Genomic DNA, 24,011 nt, shown 5'->3' on the forward strand with positions numbered 1-24,011 from the left:
TTTATTACACATGGAACCCCTTACTCATTACCAAACAGTTATCAATTTTTTTAAAAATTTTTATATGCACGTACAATACATCAAAATAAATTACATTATTTAATGATAATAAAAGGCAATAATGAAGCACTTTCATATTTAAAATACTCTTTACCTCACCTCATTAAATTTCACTCATTCAGGGGGAATGAGCGAAATTAAGGTATAAGAAATGAAACTATGCGCAGAAAAACTAATAAAAATAAAATCGGGAACAAGCAAAACTTCTAGTGGTAGAATTCACACTGATGTCATTAAAAAGTTGAAATTTAGCAATTTCTTATGTCACTTGGCCAATGAGTGGGTTTATGACTGGCAAGGGAGACCAAGCATTCCCTTTTCCCAAAGGAAAAAATCAATAACAAAAAAAAATGCACGACATATATACACATACATATGAATCGGTTAATTCCATTTTATTTTGGCCGAATATTAACAATGGTATGATACTGATAACAAAATCAATGATGTATTCAGTGACAATAAAAAGATGTTTAAAAATAATAAAAAAATAAAACAGATGAATGCAATGTGAGGCAAAATGGCATACATACAGTAACACATTTAATGTAAATGAACACTATGATAGTCCACAGTTCCACAGGTGACTTGAAACTGATTTAGTGAACTTAAAAAAAAAAAAAAACTACTGTAATTTTCGACGAGTTGGTTCTGATGCTGTTGGAGGAGGTGGTGGCCCCCTACGATCAAGGTCATCTATGTATGCCATTAGTAGCTTGCGTCGCTCATCTTCAATACATTCTAATACAAGATAACGCTTGTCATTCTGGAAAAAAGCACAAACAACTTGATAAATACAATTCATTTAGCAATATAATAAACTAAAAAAAAATCCAAATTTTACCTCTAATCATGTAACCGATGAAAGTAGCTATAAATAACTACTTTCAAACTAATCAAAATTGTATGTAAAAGATATAAAAAGTGCATGTTCATTTTTTTTCAACAATGGCTCCTCCACCCCCCTCCAATCCTTGTGTTCACTAAATTTCTGAAGTCACTTAAATATGCACAATGAGTTCAAAATACCACAGCAATTCAGAAATAAAATATTCACACACTTTGTACACCATGATAAATAATTTTAATAAATGGGCATTACAAATTGACCTTTCTCTAACTGCTGACACCATGCATCTAAACAAGAATCCAGTGAAGAGGTTTATAATGGAATACTTGTTTATTAAAAATTTTCAAGAAGGTTATGAAATATCAGCCAGTTTGAAGAAGAGATCCAGGACGTCTGGCCTAAATTCATGAAAGGATGATGATTAAAATTTTTCATCAAAAATTATTGCGGTGTATACAAAGTATATAAATAGCTTATTTCTGGATGGATAACACCTGCAAACAAAATGTGTCATATAAAACCATGGCAATTAATAATAATTTATTTACCAAAAGCTAACCCCATGAGAGTCAGTGGACTGGTGAGGTGAAAGTTACAAAAGAAGGTACAGCTTCACAAAGTATTAAGTCTTGCAATGGAAAAATTTGATTACCAAGTATTGTAATTATATTAAGAATAATCTCTTCTTGTTTATATTAATAAAATCCACTTGTTTATATTAATATAAACAAGTGGACTTAGTTGGAGATTCCTTTGTAGTATGCCGCATTCTGCTGATGCTGGGAACTTTAGAACTGGATCAGTGTATATAAAAAAAATAAAATTTGCTCCCTGTATTTGTGCTTTATTGAGACACAGAGCACACTAGGAGCTATTCTAAATTTGTTATAGATATCAAGTGTGTTAGTTGGAAAACATCTTTTTAGGCCTTGTTCATAGTTTGCTTTGTAGTGGGATACAGACTTGCTCATTTGTTCCACACGTGATCCTAGACACCTTCGGTAATATCTCTGATACTGAGCACATCCAGCTAGCTGGTGATTAACTGGATGAGCACCTTTTAAGTTGTGGGTAAATGATGAGTTGCTTCTATGGGATGTTTAAATGGTGAGCATAGTTTGTTTGTTTGTTATTTGGTTTTTAGGAGCATTAGCAACTAAGGCCATATTGCTCCGGAATATGCGGTGGTCAATCCCTGACCTTTCCGTATTTGGTGGTGACGCTTCTAATCAAAAAGCGTGTGCTACGCACTGCTGCTCCTTCCCACCTGGCTACGGAGGCACGCATGGTGAGCATAGCAGACTTTAATATGCTAAATGACAAACTCACCATCCTGTTGGGCCAACAAATATCCAATACTCAAGTCGAAGATATCTGCATACAGGTTGCAGTTTAGAACATCTAGCCCACATTGCAGAATAGATTTCAGTCTTAATTTGCAAAAGTGAGATTGAAATGAGTTATTGGACCACATCAACCTCTACTTTTTAACCGTTCCCACATTTAATATGAAATTCTGTTTTATTTTTAATTTTCTTGTTTGTTACGGTCATTTTCTGTAGCCTTGATGGGATGTATTCCGAGCCCTATTGATTTATACATTGACAAATGTATTGATGTCTTCTCATGATCATCAGGTCTTAAAAAAATTTCATATCATCAGCTTATACTATAAAATTCTTACATTGTTCAAGAAATATCTCCAATCAAGCCACCGCTCTTGCAACATTCAATATAAAATTCTTACACTGTTCAAGAAATATCCCCAATCAAGGTTTGACATTTTTTAAGCTTTGTAAACTAGTGTGTATTGCTGCACAGGTCACCAAGTTCAGCTTATTGCCAGGTTTTGTGTTCACCTGGTGCTACTCGCAGACAAAGCACACGAGCCAATGCATAAATCGAGTTATACTTGCATTGTTGCGTTGAAGGCAAATTCACGTTGCAAAAATGTGTTATAGCAGAATTGACTGTATTTAATACTGTATTTAAGCAGAACTGACGATTAAGCTTCATCTAAATATTAAAAACATTGGCTATTATTAGATATATCTATTTTCTTACTTAAACGTTATTTTCATTTTATTTATTTATTATTATTTTTTAAATGTATATAACTTTAGGTTTACACCTTCTTTTAGGTTTTACACTCTTCCTTACTCTTCTTGCTATCCTTTACTTTTGCACGTGTAAAAAATGTACTAAAATGTGATTAAAAAATTTCAAAGCTTTGGTCACTAATCCTGAACCAGTAATAAAAGCGCAACAGGTATTTTTCTGAGGGATCAGTCAGAACAGGTGTCGCCACTGCATGATTAGTACAACTTCTCTTTTTCATCAGGTTTCTAAATGATGCCATAAGTTATTTTTAGGGAATCATTTATTCAAGTTTGCAACTTTACAAAATAGTTTCATCCCGTGCATTAGACAGCAAACTAATTTTTATCTATTGAATATAAAAAGCCTTAGGCCTTAAAGATTGTTCTTGTCTGCTATACTAATTAAATTATTTCAGGGTAAATGAGAGAAAGCCAAAATTAATAATTATTTAATTAAGTATGCTTCATATTTAAATAATAATATAGTCATTATAAACTTTAATAGAGCTGAAAATTTAAGAAACCACAAATGACTAATAATATTTTTATAAATAAGGACATGATAATGCAACCTACCTGTAGTATTTTTTCTATATCTTGTAAATGATCAGATTCATCTATCATTTTCTTTGATCTAAAATTTAAAATAAACATATGAACATTTATATAAGTACTTTTTTAAAAGGATCCTACAAGAAAAAGACCACTACTAGTGACACACACACACACACACACACACACACACACACACACACACACACACACACACACACACACACACACACACACACACACACACACACACACACCTGGGCAAACTTTTGGGCTGAAGGGCCACAACAGGAATTCAAAAAGAAGATGGGCCGCATGTAAAATACTATTTTTAGATATATATATTATTTGTTATCATGAAGAAGAAATATAACATATAAAAAATTATTCTCTAACAACCAAGGATTTAATGAGATTAATGGAACTGTTTTACATCTTTTAACGTTTTTTTAATTTCGGGTGTTAATTTTGTAGTTGAGATTCTTAAAATTGCTTGTAAATGTTCATCGGTGATGCTTGATTGTAAAGAATTTTTATTTAGATTCACGATGGAAAATATTTGTTCACATATGTAGGTTGATCCAAAAATAACCAACATTTTTCGGGCAAAATCTTTAAGTTTGTTGAATTTGTTTGAATTAAGAGCATTGTAAAATTTACAGATTTCTTCACAATGGCGCAATTCCCTTAAATCAGTATCACACTGCAGATCTATAATCTGAAGCTGTAGTTCGCTTGGTGCACTATCAATTTCTATTGAAAAATGGGTCGCGCACTATTGCCAAACCTGTCTCTATTTTTTGGAAGTCGCCAAATCTTCATGAAAAGTCGTCATTCAAAGCGTTGATAATTTCACAATATTTTTCAAACTTATTTTCTGGAATCTTCAGCAACTTCATGGTTGGAAAGTGGTCTACCTTGTTAACAATAAATGTCGAAGGAACAACTGGGGTTTTAATTGAAATCCATTCAAACTTTTTACCATGTCATGGGCGTATAAATTTTTCCCTTGTAACACTGTGTTGAAAGTATTTAAGTGTCACGATGTCCAGGGTAAACGCAAAATCATAAATCCAGTTATTATCAGTTAATTCGGGAAAGTCCATAATATTTTTCAGTTTTAAAAATAGAACATTGTCATCTTTAAGATCCCATACTCGCCGAAGAATTTTTCCTAAGCTAAGCCATCGAATTTGGCTATGATAAGGAATATCTGTGTACTCGGATTCAATATCTTGAAGAAAATTAACGAACTGTCTGTTTCAGGCCCTTCGATCATATTAAATTTACTAGTTTAATAATACAAGATGTGACACGTTCAACTTTTAACACATTTTTACATAATACTTGTCGATGTATAATACAATGAATTGTAATTAAATTATAATCAGGATAATTTTCACAAATTTTATCCCGAATTTTCTTTAATGGTCCAACATTTTTACCTGTCAAACTTGGCGCTTCGTCAGTTGTTACGCTTACCATTTTGTTCCATTGTAAATTATATCTTGTTAAGCATTTTTAAACTTTTTCAAATACTGTATATCACAGCCCGTTGTTTGGTCTTTAAGAGATTCCATTGAAAGAAGCTCTTCAATAATTTCAAAATTAGAGGTACATCCATGTATGAAAATTAATAACTGGGCACGTCGAGAGCTATCGAGTACCATGTTATGGATTCTAATACTGATAATAATTGCTCATTCAAATTTGTATCGATACATTCAATTCTTCTTACTACGGTTCGCTGAGATAAACTTATATTCTCAAATTTGTGTTTAATGTCAGGACATATAATTCCACAAGCTTCAGTCATACATTCTTTAATATAGTCTCCATCAGAAAAAGGCTAGTTGCTTTTTTCAATTATACGAGAAATAACAAAACTTGCCTCTATAGTAGCTTCTTGTTCCTTAGTTAGCCGCGTAAACACATTTTGTTGTCTAGATAAATTTTGAATCAATCCATCAGCAGTTTTCTTTCTCGCTTCCCGAGTTGAATTGGCACCATATTCGGAATGTTTAGTAGTGAAATGTCTTTTAATATTCTACTCTTTCAACACTGAGACACTCTCCCGGCAGATGAGACAAATAGTCTTGTTATTTACCGGTATGTTAGGAAAAAAATATTTTTGTTCCACTCTGCATTGAAGACACGATGCTCTTGTTGAATTTTTCGTTTTGTATTCATAAATATTATTTTTATCGCTACTGGCACCAAGATTATAACCGAAGATAACGCAAAAAAACTAACTGTGGGATGACCGTCAGAGAAAACAGATTGGAACTGCGGCTGGTCAGCAGTCCTATCCTATTACTCTGCCACCGCAGCAAAGCTGTTGTCGTTTGTTTTGTTTGTTATTTGGCTTTTAGGAGCATTAGCAACTAAGGCCATATTGCTCCGGGATATGCAGTGGTTATTCCCTGACCTTTCCGCATCCTCCGTATTTGGTGGTGACGGGCTCGAACCCCGGTCTAATCAAGAAGTGTGTGCTACACGCTGCTGCTCCTGCTCACCTGGCTACGGAGGCGCCGAAGGCATTGTCATCATCACTGGTTGTCTGTTACCGTAGTTTTGTGCGGTAAGTTTATAATCGCAAATTATACCGTTATAAAAGTGCCTGTTGGCTCGCTCCGGTTCACGCACAATTTCAAATTCTATCTCAATTTGAACAATACAGAGATGATAAAACAATTTACAAGTCGACAAATTCTATAATGTATTATATATACAAATTAATTTTCCAAAAAGGCGTCGCAAAAGGCATACAATAAGCAAACTTTTTTAGAAAATACAACTAAAGCTCGTGGGCTTTAATTGTATTAGTGGGCCATAGTTTGCCCGGGCCTGGTGGGTTTTTTTTTTTTTTTTTTTAAAGTTACGTATGTAAATAATTATAAATTACATATGCAATTCAATTGGATTGCCAAGTGTGTATGAAGAGACACTACTAAAAATCAGAGCTGAACTGGCAACTGCATTTAAGGCTGAATGGCAGAAAATATTGGAAGTCATTTATTTAAAAAAAGCTGGTAGAGTGCTCTGAAAAAGACACCAGAGGCTGTCATAAAGGCTTCAGCACTCATTAGTTTTCTTGCAAATAAAGGTTATTTCTAGGTATGGAGGTGTCCGGGTATTGTGAGTACCTTCCTAAATTAAAATATAGCATTTTGTACATCAAAACCAATGTAAAATAATAAAAGATTATGGAAGGAGTGGTAGCAGTAATAATAATAAATAATGTAAATTTAGGAAATGCACTGGACAGGATGGTGGTCCCTAAGCTGCATGTTAATTTACCATTAAAATTATAAATACACAAAGTGGTTTAAATAAAATTAAATCAATAAGGTCAGTGGTTCCAGAAGGTACGTTATGAAATTAATAGGTGTGTAAGGCAGGGGGAAAAAAAAAAGGCAAACAATGAACACTAAATAAGGTGGGACAACAATGCCAAACATAACATATAGCAGCACACTGCCACATATTATTCCTACATATTACTTGCAGGTGCCTAGTCCCCAGTATCTGGAGACCAGGCACCTGCGAGGTGATGTGACTGAGGCATATAAGGCCTCAATCACATCACCCATCAATGGAAGAATCCATTCTTGTAAACACAAAGAATCCAATTAATGCTGATGGGATTCTTCCTCTTGCTCTGATTACGAACTTGAGGGGGCATAAAAAAAATTTCAAATTGAGGAAGGACAGTTGTAGAATAGATAGTGCAGAAATTTACTTTTAGCCAGCGGGTAATTCATAGCTTAAATAAATTCAAGGAAGAACTGGACAAACTTTCAAAGTGAATGTTTTTTTTTTTTTTTTTGCTGATGCTGTATAACTTTGCTTTCTTGCATCATATGCCTCCACTAATGGTAATGCTATATTCAGAATGCTGTTTCTTCTAAATATAATATACAATAGTACACCGCCATATATTATATTTAAAAGAAACAGCAACATAAAAATTATGAAAGAGAAACGGTACTTCAGGAAAGTAAAAAGATACACTATGTATTGCACGTTGATATACCAATATAATTAAAAATATGCAAATTGGATTAAATAAAACTAATACCATCAATAATCTGAATTCATGCTGTACACAAAAATACAGAAATTGATAGCGATGTAGGCAGGAAAAACGATAAGGTGAAAAATAGACTTGGAGCAATAATGCTAAATTATATAGATAAAGAGCAGTATGCTACTAAACAGAAATAGCACTTAGGCATGGTGGGGTCATAAATCCCATCTTAGAAGCCCTGACAATGGTGAACATAAATAGGAAATGTAGTTAAGGTATAAAAGCAGTCTATGGTATAGGATAAGGAAAATAACAAGATAATTTGTGTTCAAAGAAAGTGCATCACCTACGAATTTCACATTTCTAATCCTTTTTCACAATGGTATGTTACATTAATGACTAGAATCACAAATAGAAATACAGTCAATCCTCGTATAGCACGTGTTTGCACTACACGAATTCGATCATACACGATTTATAAACAGGGAAACAATGTCGCATATAAAACGAAAGTAATTCGCTTATGCACGATTCACCTTGGTGTTTACAAGAAATGGTAGTCGAACGCAGCGGAATCACACCAACTGAAGAGAAGATTCTGAAAATTTATTTGTTTTTATGATTTTGTGGAAGGGGAAACACATTTAACATAATAACGTAAAAATCCACAGAATTCCAGCTATCGGTATTATCACAAGTGTAATTAGATCGATTTTTACTACCCGCTTATAACAGACCCCACTAGCAGGAATCACCAATAAACCGGAAACTGCAAATTGTTTTTATTGTTTTATGTGCTGTGCATTTATGTATGCTTGCCTCCTCATTTTTGTTCATTTTATAATTGTGCTCTATTCTCAAAAAAAATGAGTAAAATACTTGAAAAAAAGTGTGAAAAGGAAGCATTCTGGTGAAAATACTTCAGAGAGAAAAATAAAAGCAATATTGATAGAAGAAAAATATGAAATTGTGAAACGCTTTGACCGGAATGAAAGAACATGCGATATTGTGCATGCGTGCTACAGGCCTAAATGAGGGGACACTGAGAACAATTAGAAAGAATGCAGAAAAACAAAAGCAACTTTCATAGCAGGAACACAAAGTGTAACAAAATCAGTTAGATCAAGACACAAAGAACTGGAAGAGATGGAACGTCTTTTATCTGTTTGGATAAAAGATCAAACAAAGAAGACATCAGGAACAAGTTTGCTTACGATAAAAGCAAAGGCATTGGCAATATTTGAAGACCTTAGAAATAAAGCTGAAAACCCTCAAGAAGTGCCTCCCTTTACTGCCAGTAGTGGCTGGTTCAATAATTTCAGAAAATGTCACGTCTTCCATAATGTGAAATTATCAGGTGAAGCTGCGAGTGCAGATGAAGCAGCAGCAAAGGTATTTCCGCCGATACTGAAAAAACTAATTGAGGAAGAGGGCTATACACTGGACCAAATTTTCAACTTTGATGAAACTGGACTGTATTGGAAAAAATGCCATCACGAACATATATCTCAAGAGAGGAAGTACGAGCTCCAGGCTTCAAGGCTGCTAAGGATAGGGTGACCGTTATGTTAGGAGCAAATGCAAATGGCGACTTGAAACTGAAGCCTGTTGTTGTTTATCATGCAGCCAATCCACAAGCATTAAAAGGGATCGCAAGGACTACCCTGGGTTTTTACTTTAGGAACAGCAGAAGAGGGTGGATGACAAGGCAGATCTTCACTGAGCTTCTACTACATGTGTTTGAGGATGTGTTTCGAAGCTACTGCAAAAAGAAAAATTTGGATTTTAAGATTTTAATTATTTTGGACAATGCACTGTCACCCTCCAACCCTTGCTGAACTGTCACCAAACATCAAAATCCTGTTTTTACCACCTAACACAACATCTCTTATCCAGCCACTTGACCAAGGAGTAATTGCTGCTTTTAAGCACTATTACACAAGACACATTTAAGATGCTGATAGCAGAAACAGAGGGCGAAAATGCACCAACAATTAAAGACTTCTGAAAGTGATTCAACATAAAGAATGCAATTTACATAATTGTGGAGGCTTGGAACGAAGTGACTAAAGAATGCTTACATGGTGTTTGGCGGCCTCTTTTACCAGATTTTATTCATGATTTTAAAGGCTTTGATCCTGTAAATGTGCTTCCTACATTAAAAGCACATTGTGTTTCCCTCGCAAAGCAGGTTGGCTTTGAGGAATTGGAGGAAGATGATTTAGAAGAGTTGCTTCAGTCTCATGAAGAACTTTCAACTGAAGAACTGCAACAACTTGTTGCTGGAGGGCAGGTGGAAGATGAGAAAGACAACGAAGTTGAATGCCTGAACGCCACCATAAAACCGCTTTCTACTTCAGAGTTATCTTTAGTTTTAAATTCATTTGAGAAAAGTATGCAATGGCTAGAAGATAATGATTATAGTGCAGAAAGCAGAAGAGCACTTCATACAATTCGGTCTGCTTTGAAGCCATATAAGCAGCTGCTTTGTGAAAGAAGGAAGATTGCGAAATAACAGAAACTAGATGTCTTTTTTATGAAAACACACAAGAAAGAGACAGAAAATGAGCCACGGCCCTGTAGTTCTGGCGTGACCGCATTTCGTCCAAAGTCCTCATCAGCATCTCTTCCACCTCCCAGTTCCGATAATGATGACAACCTGCCGCCACTTTCCCCATAATTCCGCTGCTTCAACCCTTTCCCTCAAGCTGTCTTCATTTACTTTTAAGGTAAGAATCTAAATTTAAATGATTAAATTATTAATTTTACATTTTACAACTGTGTAAGTGTTTTATTATGATTATTTATTGTGTTTAGTAATGTTTTGGTTAAAAATGTGTCCAATCATGGGTGGTCGGCACCTAACCCTATTTTTCCATAGGGCCTGTTGTCTATATTGCACAAGGGTTTCTAGGAACACAACTATCATGTTATACGAGGACTGAATGTACAAAAAAAAAAAAAAAAAAAAAAAAAGATTAATAGTTAAGCAAAGCTAAGTAATATTTGACAGGTGCTCTCAAAATGAGCATTTGCAACCATTATACAACAGTTTTGCTAAACAACAATTATGGCTGAAATGTTATCAGAAGCCCTCAATTTGCTTCAGTTTATCATTTTAAATGGAAAACAAAATGGAAAGTTCACCAGGTGAAAACTAATATTGAATTGAACCACCTCTGGCCCAAATTACAGCAGCACACCATCAAGGCATTGACAAGCTCAATTTCTGAAGATAGTCAACTGATAGTACATGGTTTCAAACATGAATTATGGCTTCCTGAAGTTCACAAAGGGTCTTTGGTTTCTTTCTGGCAACTGCAGATTACACATGATGCTAACAGTTCTCTATAGGATTCGGGTCCGGGCTGTTTCCTGGCCAGCTAAGAGTTGTAATGAACCATTCTTCCAACCATTTCGCCTGTAACAAATGTAAACACATTACTGTCAGACCTCTAATGCAGAAATGAAGCCAAAGTAACTACAGAAGTGCCTACTTACACATTTCACCTGATGACAAGGAGCAGTCATCCTGAAAGATGCAGTTACTTGGCAGGTTGAAATGGTCTCTAATGGTTGGCAGCAATTTGCCTTCCAATATAGCCAGGTATCCACTGGCACTTACGGAACCTTTTATGAACTGCAGGTGACCTACTCCGAGATACGAAATGCACCCCCATATCATTTGGCTGGTAGGGAATTTCACTGTAGACACCATACAGCCTGGATGGTATTCTTCACCACATGTATGGTGAATCGTTTGTCTCCCATCAGAGCGCAGATTGAATTTCTTCTCATCTGAGAAAATAACAGACTTCAACTGCTTGGGGGTTATTTGACATGCTCCTTACACCAAATTAATCGGCCTTTTTCATTTTTTTGTGTGAGGAGGGGCTTCTTTTTAGGATGACGAGCTACAAGTCCATTTTTGAAGAGGCGTCTTCTTACTGTTACTACACTTGGTACCACTCCTGTATGTTGTTCCCATTCTCTTTTCAGCTCAGATGAAGAAGTTATACAGTTTTTAAGGCATAAGCACTTCAAAACGCAGTCCTCTTTTGGCGTAGAGACTCGTTTGCATCCAGTTCCTTTTTTCCTATCAACAGAACCAGTATTCTTGAGTTTGAAAAGAAATCTACTCATCGACTGATTACAAGACACTCTATAAGCAATATGACGGGAAGAACATCCTTCCTTACGTAAAGCAACAATAGCAATCTTTCTTTGTGGCATCAACTGCACGTAACTCGCCATCCCGACGCAAGCAAGGAATGACTGCAACTCTTGCAGAGCGTGCTTATATAGCTGAAAGTAACAGCTGATGCAATATTATGTATCACCCATGTGTGTCGATCTTATCTGATGCAATCTATAAGAAATATTGCCATATACTTACGTTATTTGGACGACAATTACAATTTTAATGGGTAATGCACTTTCTTTGTATATGTAAAAAAATATAGAAATAATTTCAAACTGGCTCCTTGAGTAATCTAACAGACAGATTAACAGAAGAAAAAGTCTAAAATGTAGAAAGAAAAGTGAAGAGAAGAAATGTCAGGCAAGCTGGGAGGGAGGGAGCTGGCTGAGAAAAAATTTATTATGAAACCAAACACAAAGGTTTACGGTAATACAAGGACAATGAGCTTCTTGAAAGGGTCCAAAGACAGGCAACTCGCCTGGTGAGATTGGCAAAAGGGTGTCCATATGAGGAAAAACTTCAAATATGTGGGTTGCAGAGCTTGGAAACTAGGCACCTTAGAGCTGACTTGACTGAGGTGTTTAAGGCTCTGAGAAGCATAAGTAAAATGAATGAGGGCGAGATTTTCATGGTCATAAATGATTCTAGAACTAGGGGCCATGAATTCAAGTTACAAGAGAGAGATGTTTAGACTGGATTACAGAAAGTTTTATTTTAGCCAGCGAGTTATAAATTACTGGAATAAATTACCGACATGGGTGGTAGATGCTGATAGTTTGGGGAAATTCAAAGGTCAGCTGGATAGTTAGTTACCTACGGGAGGAGGGAAATGCATACATTTCTATTTCCTTTTCTTTTATTAATTATTTATTTTAATTTTTTTTTTTTTTTTGGCTGGTGCAACATAAGCCATAGGCTTCCTTGCACCATGTGGCTACTGCTAATGCTAATACTAAATATTTAATTGCGATAAATTTACTGTTACTGGATTAATCTGCGATCAGTAATCTGGTCTCCACACCAGGCCAGATTTTGTATTTAATGTCCAGGTGTAATTGAATCAAAAATTAAGGTTTCTTGCAGATTATGTTAAATTTAAAATTTAATCAAACAGGACTATCAACAATATCCCACTGTTTAAGCATAAAACAATGAATTAATAATGCAAGAAATTTAATAATAAAATATCAAATATAAGCTTACTTGTGTGTAATTAATTTTGTTTCTTTTAGCAGTTCTCGAAAATCTGCTTTTGCTGCAACCATCTTATCTTTTAAATATTCCTTAAATTCTCGTTCACACTTCCTGTCACTGGAAGAAAATTTTGCATACCGAGAATCATCTCGAATAATTTTTTTGATCTGAAAAAAAAAAAATAAATACATTATACATCTTAACATTTAGATAGCATTAAAAACTTAATTATCATAATAAAATATATCAATTTAATAATATAATGTAAGAATTTCTAACATTTTCAAACCCCTTAAAGTAATGAAAGGTCTCAAATGAAAATTAAATTCAGTAAATACATAGATTTACTGAAAATTATCGAAACCTTCAAGCCAAAACTAGAGCTTTACAAGTGCAGTTTATGAATGCCACCACACTATGGTTCCGTAGTTCTAAATATTACAGAATAATACTGGCACTTCTATTTTCCCTCTCAGCGAGAGATTTCTTCAGGTGTTACCTTTATTTCTGTGACATTAGAAACACCTTTCAACACTCTACCATATGCCTATGCTTCTGTTTTTAAATGGTTTACAGTTTCTCTGTATTTTGTCATATAACTGGATGTAAAATGATCAAGTGATAGACACTGAAATATCCATAATATTCTCACTAACAGAAGAAGGCAGGAAAGCCATAGATATGCTGCTTATCAAACTGATGAAAGGCAATAACAACACAATGCTAATGAGAATTTCAAAATTGAAGTAAGCTATTAAGAAATCAAAGAACCTTGAATTAAATGACACCAAAAATTTATCCAATATTTTTTATTGGATAATATTTTTAAATATTAAATGTAAATAGTGTCATGCATTACATTTTAAGTGTTAAAAACATAAAATTGCTTTAGTTTATGTTCTCTGGATGATAATGATGATGTATCTTTATTTCCTACTGCAATGCTTGATACTAAACAGTTTGTGATGCACAGATTTAATTATCTGCACAAAACTTTCATATCTCATTCCTTGCAGACCAGTCTAAGCATTTGATCTAGAGGTTGACAATGAGGCCTTTCTCCCCTTATTACTAAGGGACTCTACCACATATAATCTGAATACATGGTAACTATAAGATATGAAAATGAACATTACAGTTAAAGAGAGAATGATGACGATTATGAGGAGAGCAGAATATCATTGATAGGCAGAGATTATTGCTATCCCAAATTCATCTTTATCAAATGCTTCTTTTCAGCTTTCATCGTGACTCTTCCATCTCTGATCTTTTCTTTAGGTACATTTTGCACCTCGCCAGGAGGAATCTGGATTATGAACTTATAGAATGGACTCCACCCCTCCTTTTTATTTTATTTTATTTTTTTTTATTTTTAAAGAGATCTAATACACAATAATGTAGAAATCCTCACATTTTATGTTAAAGTTCTCTCTCTTTCTTTTTCTTTTCTTTTTTTTTATGAAAACCCCAAACACAAGAGGTATTAGAATCTATGGTACTTAGTACTGTGCTTCGGTTGGAGGTTGAGAAGACGAAAGAAGATATTTGTTGACATTAGACTGTAATTTTCAGGAAATACGTATGAAGGAAGGTTTTTCCCGAAAACGGCAGTTGAATGAATAAACGAGGAAGATGAAAAGTTGGTTCTGTGAGTTTGAAGTTGGACAGTAGGTAGTAGTAGTAGTGGCATGTGATGCATGAAAGCAAATGTATGAGCTTATGCAGCATCAGCCAACAAAAAAAAAAAAAAAAAAAAATCACCCCATTCTCTCCAAATGCCTGTCCAGTTCCTCCTTAAATTTATTCAACCTATCAACTTCCACAACGACAGATGGAAGTTTGTTCCAGCAATTAACCACCCGCTGGCTAAAGGCAAATTTCCGCACATCTATTCTACAACCTCCCTCGTCCCTCGAACCACCCTCGTACCGGCTTAGAAACGAGAAATGAATTGAAGCATTTAAATTTGAAATGGGCTGCATATGCATACAAAGTTTATTTCAATAGTTTTGTTAGGTAGTAGTAGTAGTGGCATGTGATGCAAGAAAGCAAGTGTATGAGCTTATGCAGCATCAGCCAAAAAAAAAAAAAAAAAAAAAAACACACCATTCCCTCGAAATGCCTGTTCAGTTCCTCCTTAAATTTATTCAACCTATCAACTTCCACAACGACAGATGGAAGTTTGTTCCAGCAATTAACCACCCGCTGGCTAAAGGCAAATTTCCGCACATCTATTCTACATCTGTCTTTTCTTAATTTGAATTTATGCCCCCTTACGTTCGTAATCTGAACAAGTGGAAGGATCCCATCAGAATTCAGCATGCTCAACCCATTCAAGGCCTTATATACCTCAATCAGATCACCGCACAGGTGCCTAGTCTCCAGCCACTGCAATTTGCAGAACTTAAGCCTCTCTTGGTAAGAGGATCCCTTCATTCCCCTCACCAATCTTGTTGCCCTTCTATGTACACGCTCAAGTAAATCTACATCCTTCCTAAAATGAGGCCTCCAGACCTGTACGCAGTACTCAAGGCGTGGCCCGACCATTGCCTTATATAGAGGGATAATCACCTCCTTTTCCCTGCTAGCAAAATTCCTATATATCATTGACAAAACCCCATGACCTGCCCTGGCAGCCTGTCTGCATTGCTCAGAAAACTTCATATCTGCCTGCACAATTACTCCCAGGTCTTTTTCATTTGGATGGATGTTGGCTGGTGGCAGCACGTGTTCGGACTGTTTTGATAGAGAGAGAGCGGGAATTATAGAAGCCAATTCAGAAGAATTATGCCCATGGAAATATCTGTAGAAGAGGCATGCAGCAGAAACAGTACGTCTATGAGACAACGAGTTGAGACTCTGTTAGAGATGAATCATTAATAAACCTAACTGCCCTCTTCTGAATGAAATCTAGAAGCCTGAGAGAGGTTTTGGGGCCACCGCCCAGATGTGAGAACAATATTCCATGGTAGGGCGGATTTGCGATTTGTACAGAGTGAATAGCTGTTTGGAAGAAAAGTAACGACGAGAGCAAAAGAGAAATCCAAGTTTTTTTAGATGCAGAGGAAGCAATATTTGTAATGTGCTTGTACCAAGAGAGATTAGAAGTCAGGGTAATCCCCAAAAGAGATATATCATTTTGCCTAAAAATAGGAGTGTCACCAAAGATAAGTATAGGAGCAGAAGAATCCTTTTTGTGAGATATAAGACAAGACTAAGTTTTAGAAGGATTGAAATCAACTAAGTTGTCTTTGCCGCACTGGAGAATTACCTGGAGATCGGCATTTAAGGAATTGGTAGCAGATATTCGACACGTTGAAGCTGATTCGAGCAGGGCAAGGTTTCTCAAAATGGAAAGTAGAATGAAATGTGCTATCATCGGCAAAACTATGGATAGGATTTCCAGTCAATGGAAGAAGGTCATTAATATACAAGAGGAAAAGAGTGGGGGAAAGAAATGAACCTTGGGGGACACCGGCATTAGTGGAGATGTTGGAAGACAGAGCCATCTACCATCACCCTCAGTGAGCGATCAGAGAGAAAACTGGATAACCAATTACTAAAAACAGTTGGCAAACCATAAGATGGAAGCTTGTTTAGAAGACCTTTATGCCAAACACGATCAAAAGCCTTTGTGATGTCAAGAGCAACTGCTTGTGTTTCACTAAAAGTTTCCATTGAATTTATCCATAAATGGGTAACATAAGCCAGAATGGACAAATTCAATGGAAAAGTTTAGTCTCTCCTCTTAACCTCTTATAATGTTTTACAAATTAAAAATAAGAGATTTTAGACAAAATAGTGATCACCACTTTTCAGTGCTACATTAAGAGATTGTCAGAAATACCATTCCATACAACCCACTGCAGGATGGAAGCCTCCTCAACAATTCATGCTGAGGGACATGGACCATAATCTACCACGCTGGTCCAGTGCGGGTTGACAGATCGACCATATTTAGCAGTCAGGGGCTTGAACCATGGTCTACTCAAAGAGTGTGTGCTACTGCATTCCCACTCCTGACCACTTGGTTACGGAGGCCTCTTTTTTTCCTTTTTTTTTTACCAGGTTAAAAATAAAGAAATAACAAAAGTAATGTTAGTATTATTAAAATGATATAAGGAAGCATAGCTTATACATCAGCTAAATAAATAAAAATAATAAAAAACACACCACCGGGGGGAAGTATATTCCAACAGTCACTCTCTGCGCTGAATGCTATTTCTGCACATCTATCTTGCAACCTACCCCTTTTCAATTTATGTCCTTTGTGTCATCTAAGAAAGCATAAAAATGTCATCAATATTTAGTATATTTAAATCTTTTAAAGCCTTATGTTTCAATTAGGTCATCATACCTAATTTCCAGAGATTACCATAAATTACAAAAATCCCAGTAGTCTTTTTGATAAGAAACTGTATTCTTCCAAAAAACGTAGCCCCCCCCCCCTCCCCAACCTATATGCACTATTCCACATTTGACCAGCTATTGCCTTATACCAGTGGTGTCCAACCTTTTCCTGTACAGGGGCCATATTCAAATTTAGATTTGTTTTGCGGGCCGCACCGAGTTTTGTTGTTTGGTTTTTAGGAGCATTATCAACTAAGGCCATATTGCTCCGAGAATATGCGGTGGTCATTCCCTTGACCTTTCCGCATCCTCCGTATTTGGTGGTGACGGGCTCGAACCCCGGTCTAATCAAGAAGTGTGTGCTACGCACTGCTGCACCTTCCCACCCGGCTATGGAGATGCCTTTCCGCACTGAGTGATTCGAGAAAAATTAGTGTTACACGTAAAAGGAAGTTTCCATTTTCATGTTACCATTTTTTTTCAGGCCACATAATATATATATATTATATAAAAAATGCACAAATTCCCAATACTTTTAAGTGCAACAAATCTATATCAGTGATTTATTTTTCAGATTTTATTAAAATTATAAAAATATGACTTACTTTTTTTTAAAAATACTTTACTTTTGTTATTTTTTTAAAAAACTTTACTTTTGCTTTTAAATGGTCACTTTAGAAATTTTACAACCTGAAAAGGATCACTGCTTTTCAATATTGAGGTGAATCAATAAATATAATGATACACTTACTGAATACATTTACCGAACAAAACTTAACATTTAATGAGATGATTAAGGCTGAATATTTTTAGATGATTGTTCAAAATGAAGATGCCCGTCTATTATTCTGTTTCTTTTTAAATATATTTGATTTCATGCATGAAAAAACTTGCTCACAAACATATGTTGATCCCAATAAAGTAGCCATTTTCGTGGTATTTTATTTTATTAGGGGGAAAATCTTCAGATTCTACCCTTGTAGAATTAAGGTACTGTAGTTTATTTTCACAGTCAATATACAGGTACCCCTCGTATGACAGGTAGTCAGGTTCCTATAAAATTTTGTGATCACAAAAAGGGTGATTACATTCCAAATTCTAAAAAAAATACAACAATGTTAACAAAACTAACAAAAATACGCCATTCTAGATTTCCTGTATTTTCTGCTCTCTTCAAAAAATCATTAATCTGGATTGTTTTTGCTTTTGCTTGATAGATCTCTGTAAATTTCATTGTATGGAACTAAGTATTTTTGAAGCTTCCTTTTGAACTTTGTGCTCCTTTCAGTCAAAGTATCTGCATTCAAAAAATAATATTCTAAGTGCTTGGCTAACTTTCTGCCTTCCTGTATACTTTTTAGTGTAAAATTTGGGACTTCAGAATTTTCATCTGTGCTATCACCCTCTAAATTTATTTGATTTGCCTTCAATACCATTTTCACCAAATGTGCTTTGTCAGCCTCTTTTTCTACCAGTATTTCTTGAACATTTTCAGTAATCATACTTTTTTTTTTTTTTAGGAGCATCGGTGACTAAGGCAACGTTGCTCTGTGTCTCTGTGTATATTGTATATAAATCACGTGTGTTCTGGGGTCGATTTTCTATTTTGCTGTATGAAAAACCCAAGTTTCCGGGAGGAGAAACCATGCTAACCTCGCACGAGACCAAGTAACTCAGCCACATTGTGAAAAAGACCAATAAAAACTCCTCCATCATCGACAGAATTCGAACTTAGGCTGTTTCCACCTGGTGTGGAGAGGATGGCGATTTTACCAACTGTGCTACCCACAAGGGCTTCAGTAGTCATATCATCTTCCCCATAAAAACTCCCCCATCATCGACGGAATTCAAACTTAGGCTGTTTCAACCTGGTGTGGAGAGGATGGCGATTTTACCAACTGTGCTAACCATGAGGGCTTCAGTAGTCATATCATCTTCCCCACCTACCGACTTAGCAATTTCTACTATTGCACCGATTGCGTTTTCTGCTGTTTCAATCATATTTCCCGAATGAACTCCAACTTGAATTCCAACACGAATTTAATGCTGGCGGTTTTACTTCTTTCAGTGATAAAGCTTTGATTCCGATACAGCACACAATTTAAAAATGTTTCCATGCCTTCATCACTTCAATTTTTCATCAGTCAATTCACAATAAATTTTTTCCCCCCCAAATCTATTGTAACAAGTTTCAAAGGTAGATATGATGCCTTGATCAAATGGCGAAGTTAAATAAGTTGTATTAGGTGGTAGGAACATCACTTCAACATTTGGATGGCCTGGCACATTATCCAATAGTAATAAAACTTTGAAATCTAGATTTTTCTACAAGTTTAACAAGCACAAGTTCAATAGTACAGAATCTAACACTGGGACTTCTCAATATTTTTTTTTTTTTTTTTTTTTTTGCATAATGATTAGCGAGCCAAAAGAGAGGATTCACAAAAAAGAATGGAAATGTTTAAAAATTACATCCAACATAATTGCACAGTTTTCCCCGCACAAAAGATTAAAAATAGCATGTTATGCAAGGTTTGCCTCAATTCTCTAACCAGGTTATATAAGTACCGTGTTGCAGAAGATTGCCGCACTTTATCAATCATGTTAGAGCAAAACCATGTTATTGAAGTACCGTGCTATACGGAGGTTGCCTGTACTTATTTTGGAACCATGTTTTGGCTTGAAGATCAATAATTTCAAGTTGCAAGCTGGGATTGTATTTTTCATGGAAATAAATGGGTTCTCAAACAAGCTGATGTCTTTTTCATGGGATCTTATATCAGTAAATCAACTTTCAGACTCGTCTAAAAGTAATTGTAATAACGAGAGGCAACGAATCTTTGGAAATGTGTTTCTCCTTTAGCTCGGTACAACATTCTAAGTGAACTAAATGTCTTGCTCAATTTGGTATTAAAATAACAACAACTTATTCTGAAATGATTCGATATCACCAAACAAATCAGACTAATTTTCCTTCCCTTTGTAGTTTGAAATTAAGAGAATTTAAATGACTAAAAATGTCTGTATGAATTTCAAGATCAAGCAGCCACTCCATATTTGATAGTTATTTTATTGGTTTCCCTTTTTTCTGTTATAAAAATATAAATTCCACAACGTAGTTTAAAGAACTGATGTAATACTTTGCCATGACTAAGGCATGATCTCACTGCACAATATAAAATTACATCTGTGTATTCAGCTTCAATTTCTGAAACAAACCGTAAAACATTCGGTGTTAAGGCCATGTGATCTTAGAAAATTTACAGTTGAAATAACCACATTCATAACGTGTTGGAGATTCAATACTTCCCCACAAAGAACTTCTTGATGCACAATGCAGTGAATTCCAATCAGAATTTCAGCTCCGATACCTATAATTTTCTTGGTTATTCTACCCATAAGCCCAATGTTTTTACCAATCATATTTTTTGCACTGCTAGTTGTGACTACTACAGGGTTTTTAATATTTAATCCTAACTTTTCAATAGATTGGCAAAAATTTTCAAAAAGATTTTCACCTACAGTTGTTCTGTGCATACTCTGTAGGTCAGCTAAACCTTCAGTTGGTACAAAATTATCATTAATTCCAGGTATGAAGATAAGGAGATGGGCTGTGTCATTTGCATCAGTGCTACACCAAAATATTTCGTTTGTTTTATGTTTTCCAAAAGTTGTTCGAACAAATTCTTTCCAATATCTTCTACTCTTCGCATAATTGTTTGTCGAGACATGTCTTGTATCACTGTTCGTTTCTCTGTACACATTCTTTCCACAACTTTTAACAAACAATGCTTAACAAATTCACCATCACTGAACAATTTAGTTTCAAAAGTGATCAAATGTGCAACTTGATATCTGGCACTTGCAGCAGATAAATTTCTTGACTGATATGTTTTTAGTGTGTTTTGTTGTTTTCTTAATTCGTTTTGTAACTCTGAACACTTTGCTCTTTGCAAAACTCCTTTATGTTGATCATAAGATTTATGTTTGGAATCAGTGTCGTTTTAAAGTGTATTCTTTGAAAACTCAGTCTCCTTACGTACCAAATACACTGTTTTTTCGTGGTAATCAATGAAGAAATAATCTTCAGTCCACCTTTGATCAAAAACACAGCACTTCAAATCAATTTTCCCTTTTTTGGAACATTTTTAAGGATGATTTTTTTTAATTCAATACAATGAACAAGTTATATCAAAACAGTAGAATTTCACGATATGAAAAGATTGATATGTACATAACTGTATTTAGCGTACATATGACGGCACTGAACCACATGCACACATTTGACATAGTTGAGCTCGACCAAACCAAAAACCAAACTATTAGTTTTAGGCCACCCGAATAATTAAATTCATCTGCTGTGCAATGTGTATTCTGTCTGTAAATTGTGTGCATTCTCTGGTCGATTTGCCTTTTTTGCTGGATGAAAAACCCAAGTTACGGGGGGAGGGGGGGTGCTTGCTTTCTGCACCTGAGTCTGACTAACTCAGCCAAGGAGTGAAAGTTGAGCTTGACGATTGCATAGCTGTACGCGCAGTGGAGTGACTCTCTAAAACGCTGTTTTAGTTCACTTTCTGTGTGGGCCATATAAAAATTAATCGCTGGCCGTGGGTTGGCCACCACTGCCTTATACAATTGTAGGTGCTGGTAAAGTTCGTGTATATTATTGAAAATAACTCATAGATGTGTTCTAGCAACCTGCTTACACTACTCAAGTATTCCTAAAGTCTTCTTCCTCATCAACTACCTTGTGTTTCGTAGTACCAAATATTATGCTATTCTAGACAAAATGCAGCAACATTAATTTATCAATTTTAAGCCTCATTTCTAATTTGCCTAATTTTATAACATCCATACGCCTAATTTTATATCATCAGCAAACATAGGCATAAAACTTGAAACACCTACATCTAGTACTCGCCATCAGTAGGATGGTTAATTACAGTAATCTAAATATTAAATACACAATAATATACAGGAACTTTACCAGCACCTACAAAAAAGTAACATACCTTGATTACTGTAATTGACCATCTTGCATACTTTTATATCATCAGCAAACACAGACATAAAACTTGAAACAACTACATCTAGCACTTGCCATCAGTAGGATGGTTAATTACAGTAATCTAAATGTTAAAAACAGGAAGAGTATAATGGCAAATCCTGTAGTACCTCACTCATATCATTAGTCCATGAACAGCTGTGGCTACTCTGTCCCCTATTATTTTAACTATCTCTTTATCTCATAAGCAGTAACAATTTATACAACAATCAATGATTTGGAACTATACCAGACACTAGTGAAATCTAAGTATACAACGTTAAAATTATTCTTTGAATCCAGTTCCTTTGTGATTGCCTCCTAGCTCTGCCATATCAAGTTAACTTGCATTATTTCTTTAACTACTTATTCCACTTTTACAAGAGTGCAGTTATCCACTTTGAGTTCTCTTTGCAAAGCAGAGATACATTTTCACATCTCAAAAATCTGTAGGACCTTCCCTTTAATTCAAGGATACTCCTTTCAATTATTGTAGCAAATTTTTCTCTCTTCCTACTAATTTTAAGAACAGATGGATTCCATCAGCCACAGATAATACTTTTTCACTTTTAGCTACAACAATTTCTCTTTCCAGCTTCCTTACAATTATCATAAAACCATTTAACTTCTAATCAGTATAAGAGATCTCTGCTAATCCTATCTCTAAAAACTTCATGTGTGAACGTTGATGCATAATATTTAATCAGTTTGTCGGTAACTTGTACAGGATCATCAATAGTTATGCCATCAAAAGTAAAGTGGACCAATGTGATTCGTCCCTTTCCTTATAGCATTAACATAAACAAGGAATTCCTTGCCATTTTTTCTTTGCACTCTTAGCCAAAGGCTTTTCATAATCTGCCTTAGCATGCCGAAACCCCTGAGTAATGTTTGTACTCAGGGGTTTAGGTCACTGTATTCATCAGTCATTTGGTTTATAAGATACTTCTACTTTCATTTTTGTATTCCCAGTGCTTATCTTGCACCAAACTGTTGTTGTTCTTCTTTGCAACAGTCAATACTAAACTGGCAACTCATGTGTAGTTGTTGAAAACCATTTTAGAATGTATATGCTAATCTAAAAGCAGAGCCCCCCCCCCCCACTAACTGTGTTAATTCTGTACACATAGCATTAAAATTCTGCATCCCCAATGTCACAGTGACACCATGTCACCAAATTTATTTACCATATTCCTAGCATTTGTGTATAATGAAGATAAATGTGTTCCCCTTTTTGTGTTTTAGTGATTCTAACATAGCTCATATAACTATTGGTTCAATGTGGACTCCCAGAAAGCCTTTGTAATCTCCCCATGCTTCCCAGGTTACTGCATGTCCCAAGAAGGAATAGAAGAATTAACTTTTTCCCTGCTTATAGTTGTCAATTAAATGTTTAAAAATGTTTGTGTAGCTCCCAAAATAGCAGTTTACTACCTTCGCCTCAATAGCATCAACAATTATTCTTACATGCTTTCTATTCATGCGTACCCCATTTTTATAAAAATAACCATCCCTTCTGTTAACAAGCACAGGCCACGCTGAAAAAAATTCTACCCCATGAGCTTTGGGCTGCTTCTCCAGGGCTAAAATTGAGTGACAGTGCTGTAATCATAAATTCCCTCTTAATAAAA

General features: G+C 35.3%; 1 protein-coding gene across 4 annotated transcripts in view; it reads right to left on the bottom strand.

The window, feature by feature from the left end:
* Positions 1-231: 231 nt before the first annotated feature.
* LOC150087366 (transcription elongation regulator 1) overlaps positions 232-24,011 on the bottom strand; it is a 329,370-nt gene continuing 305,590 nt past the window's right edge. For all 4 annotated transcript variants that reach the window (XM_090371153.1, XM_090371154.1, XM_090371156.1 and 1 more), the window contains 3 exons: positions 12,996-13,153; positions 3,586-3,643; positions 232-826 (listed from right to left, as the gene is read on the bottom strand). In XM_090371153.1, the coding sequence (XP_090227279.1) occupies positions 686-826; positions 3,586-3,643; positions 12,996-13,153 (357 nt within the window). In that variant the 3' untranslated portion in view covers positions 232-685. The remainder of the gene's footprint in view (positions 827-3,585; positions 3,644-12,995; positions 13,154-24,011) is intronic.

The sequence above is a fragment of the Mastigoproctus giganteus genome, chromosome 4 (assembly GCF_048544385.1).
Source record: "Mastigoproctus giganteus isolate SK-2022 chromosome 4, ASM4854438v1, whole genome shotgun sequence".
Lineage (NCBI taxonomy): Eukaryota > Metazoa > Arthropoda > Arachnida > Uropygi > Thelyphonidae > Mastigoproctus > Mastigoproctus giganteus.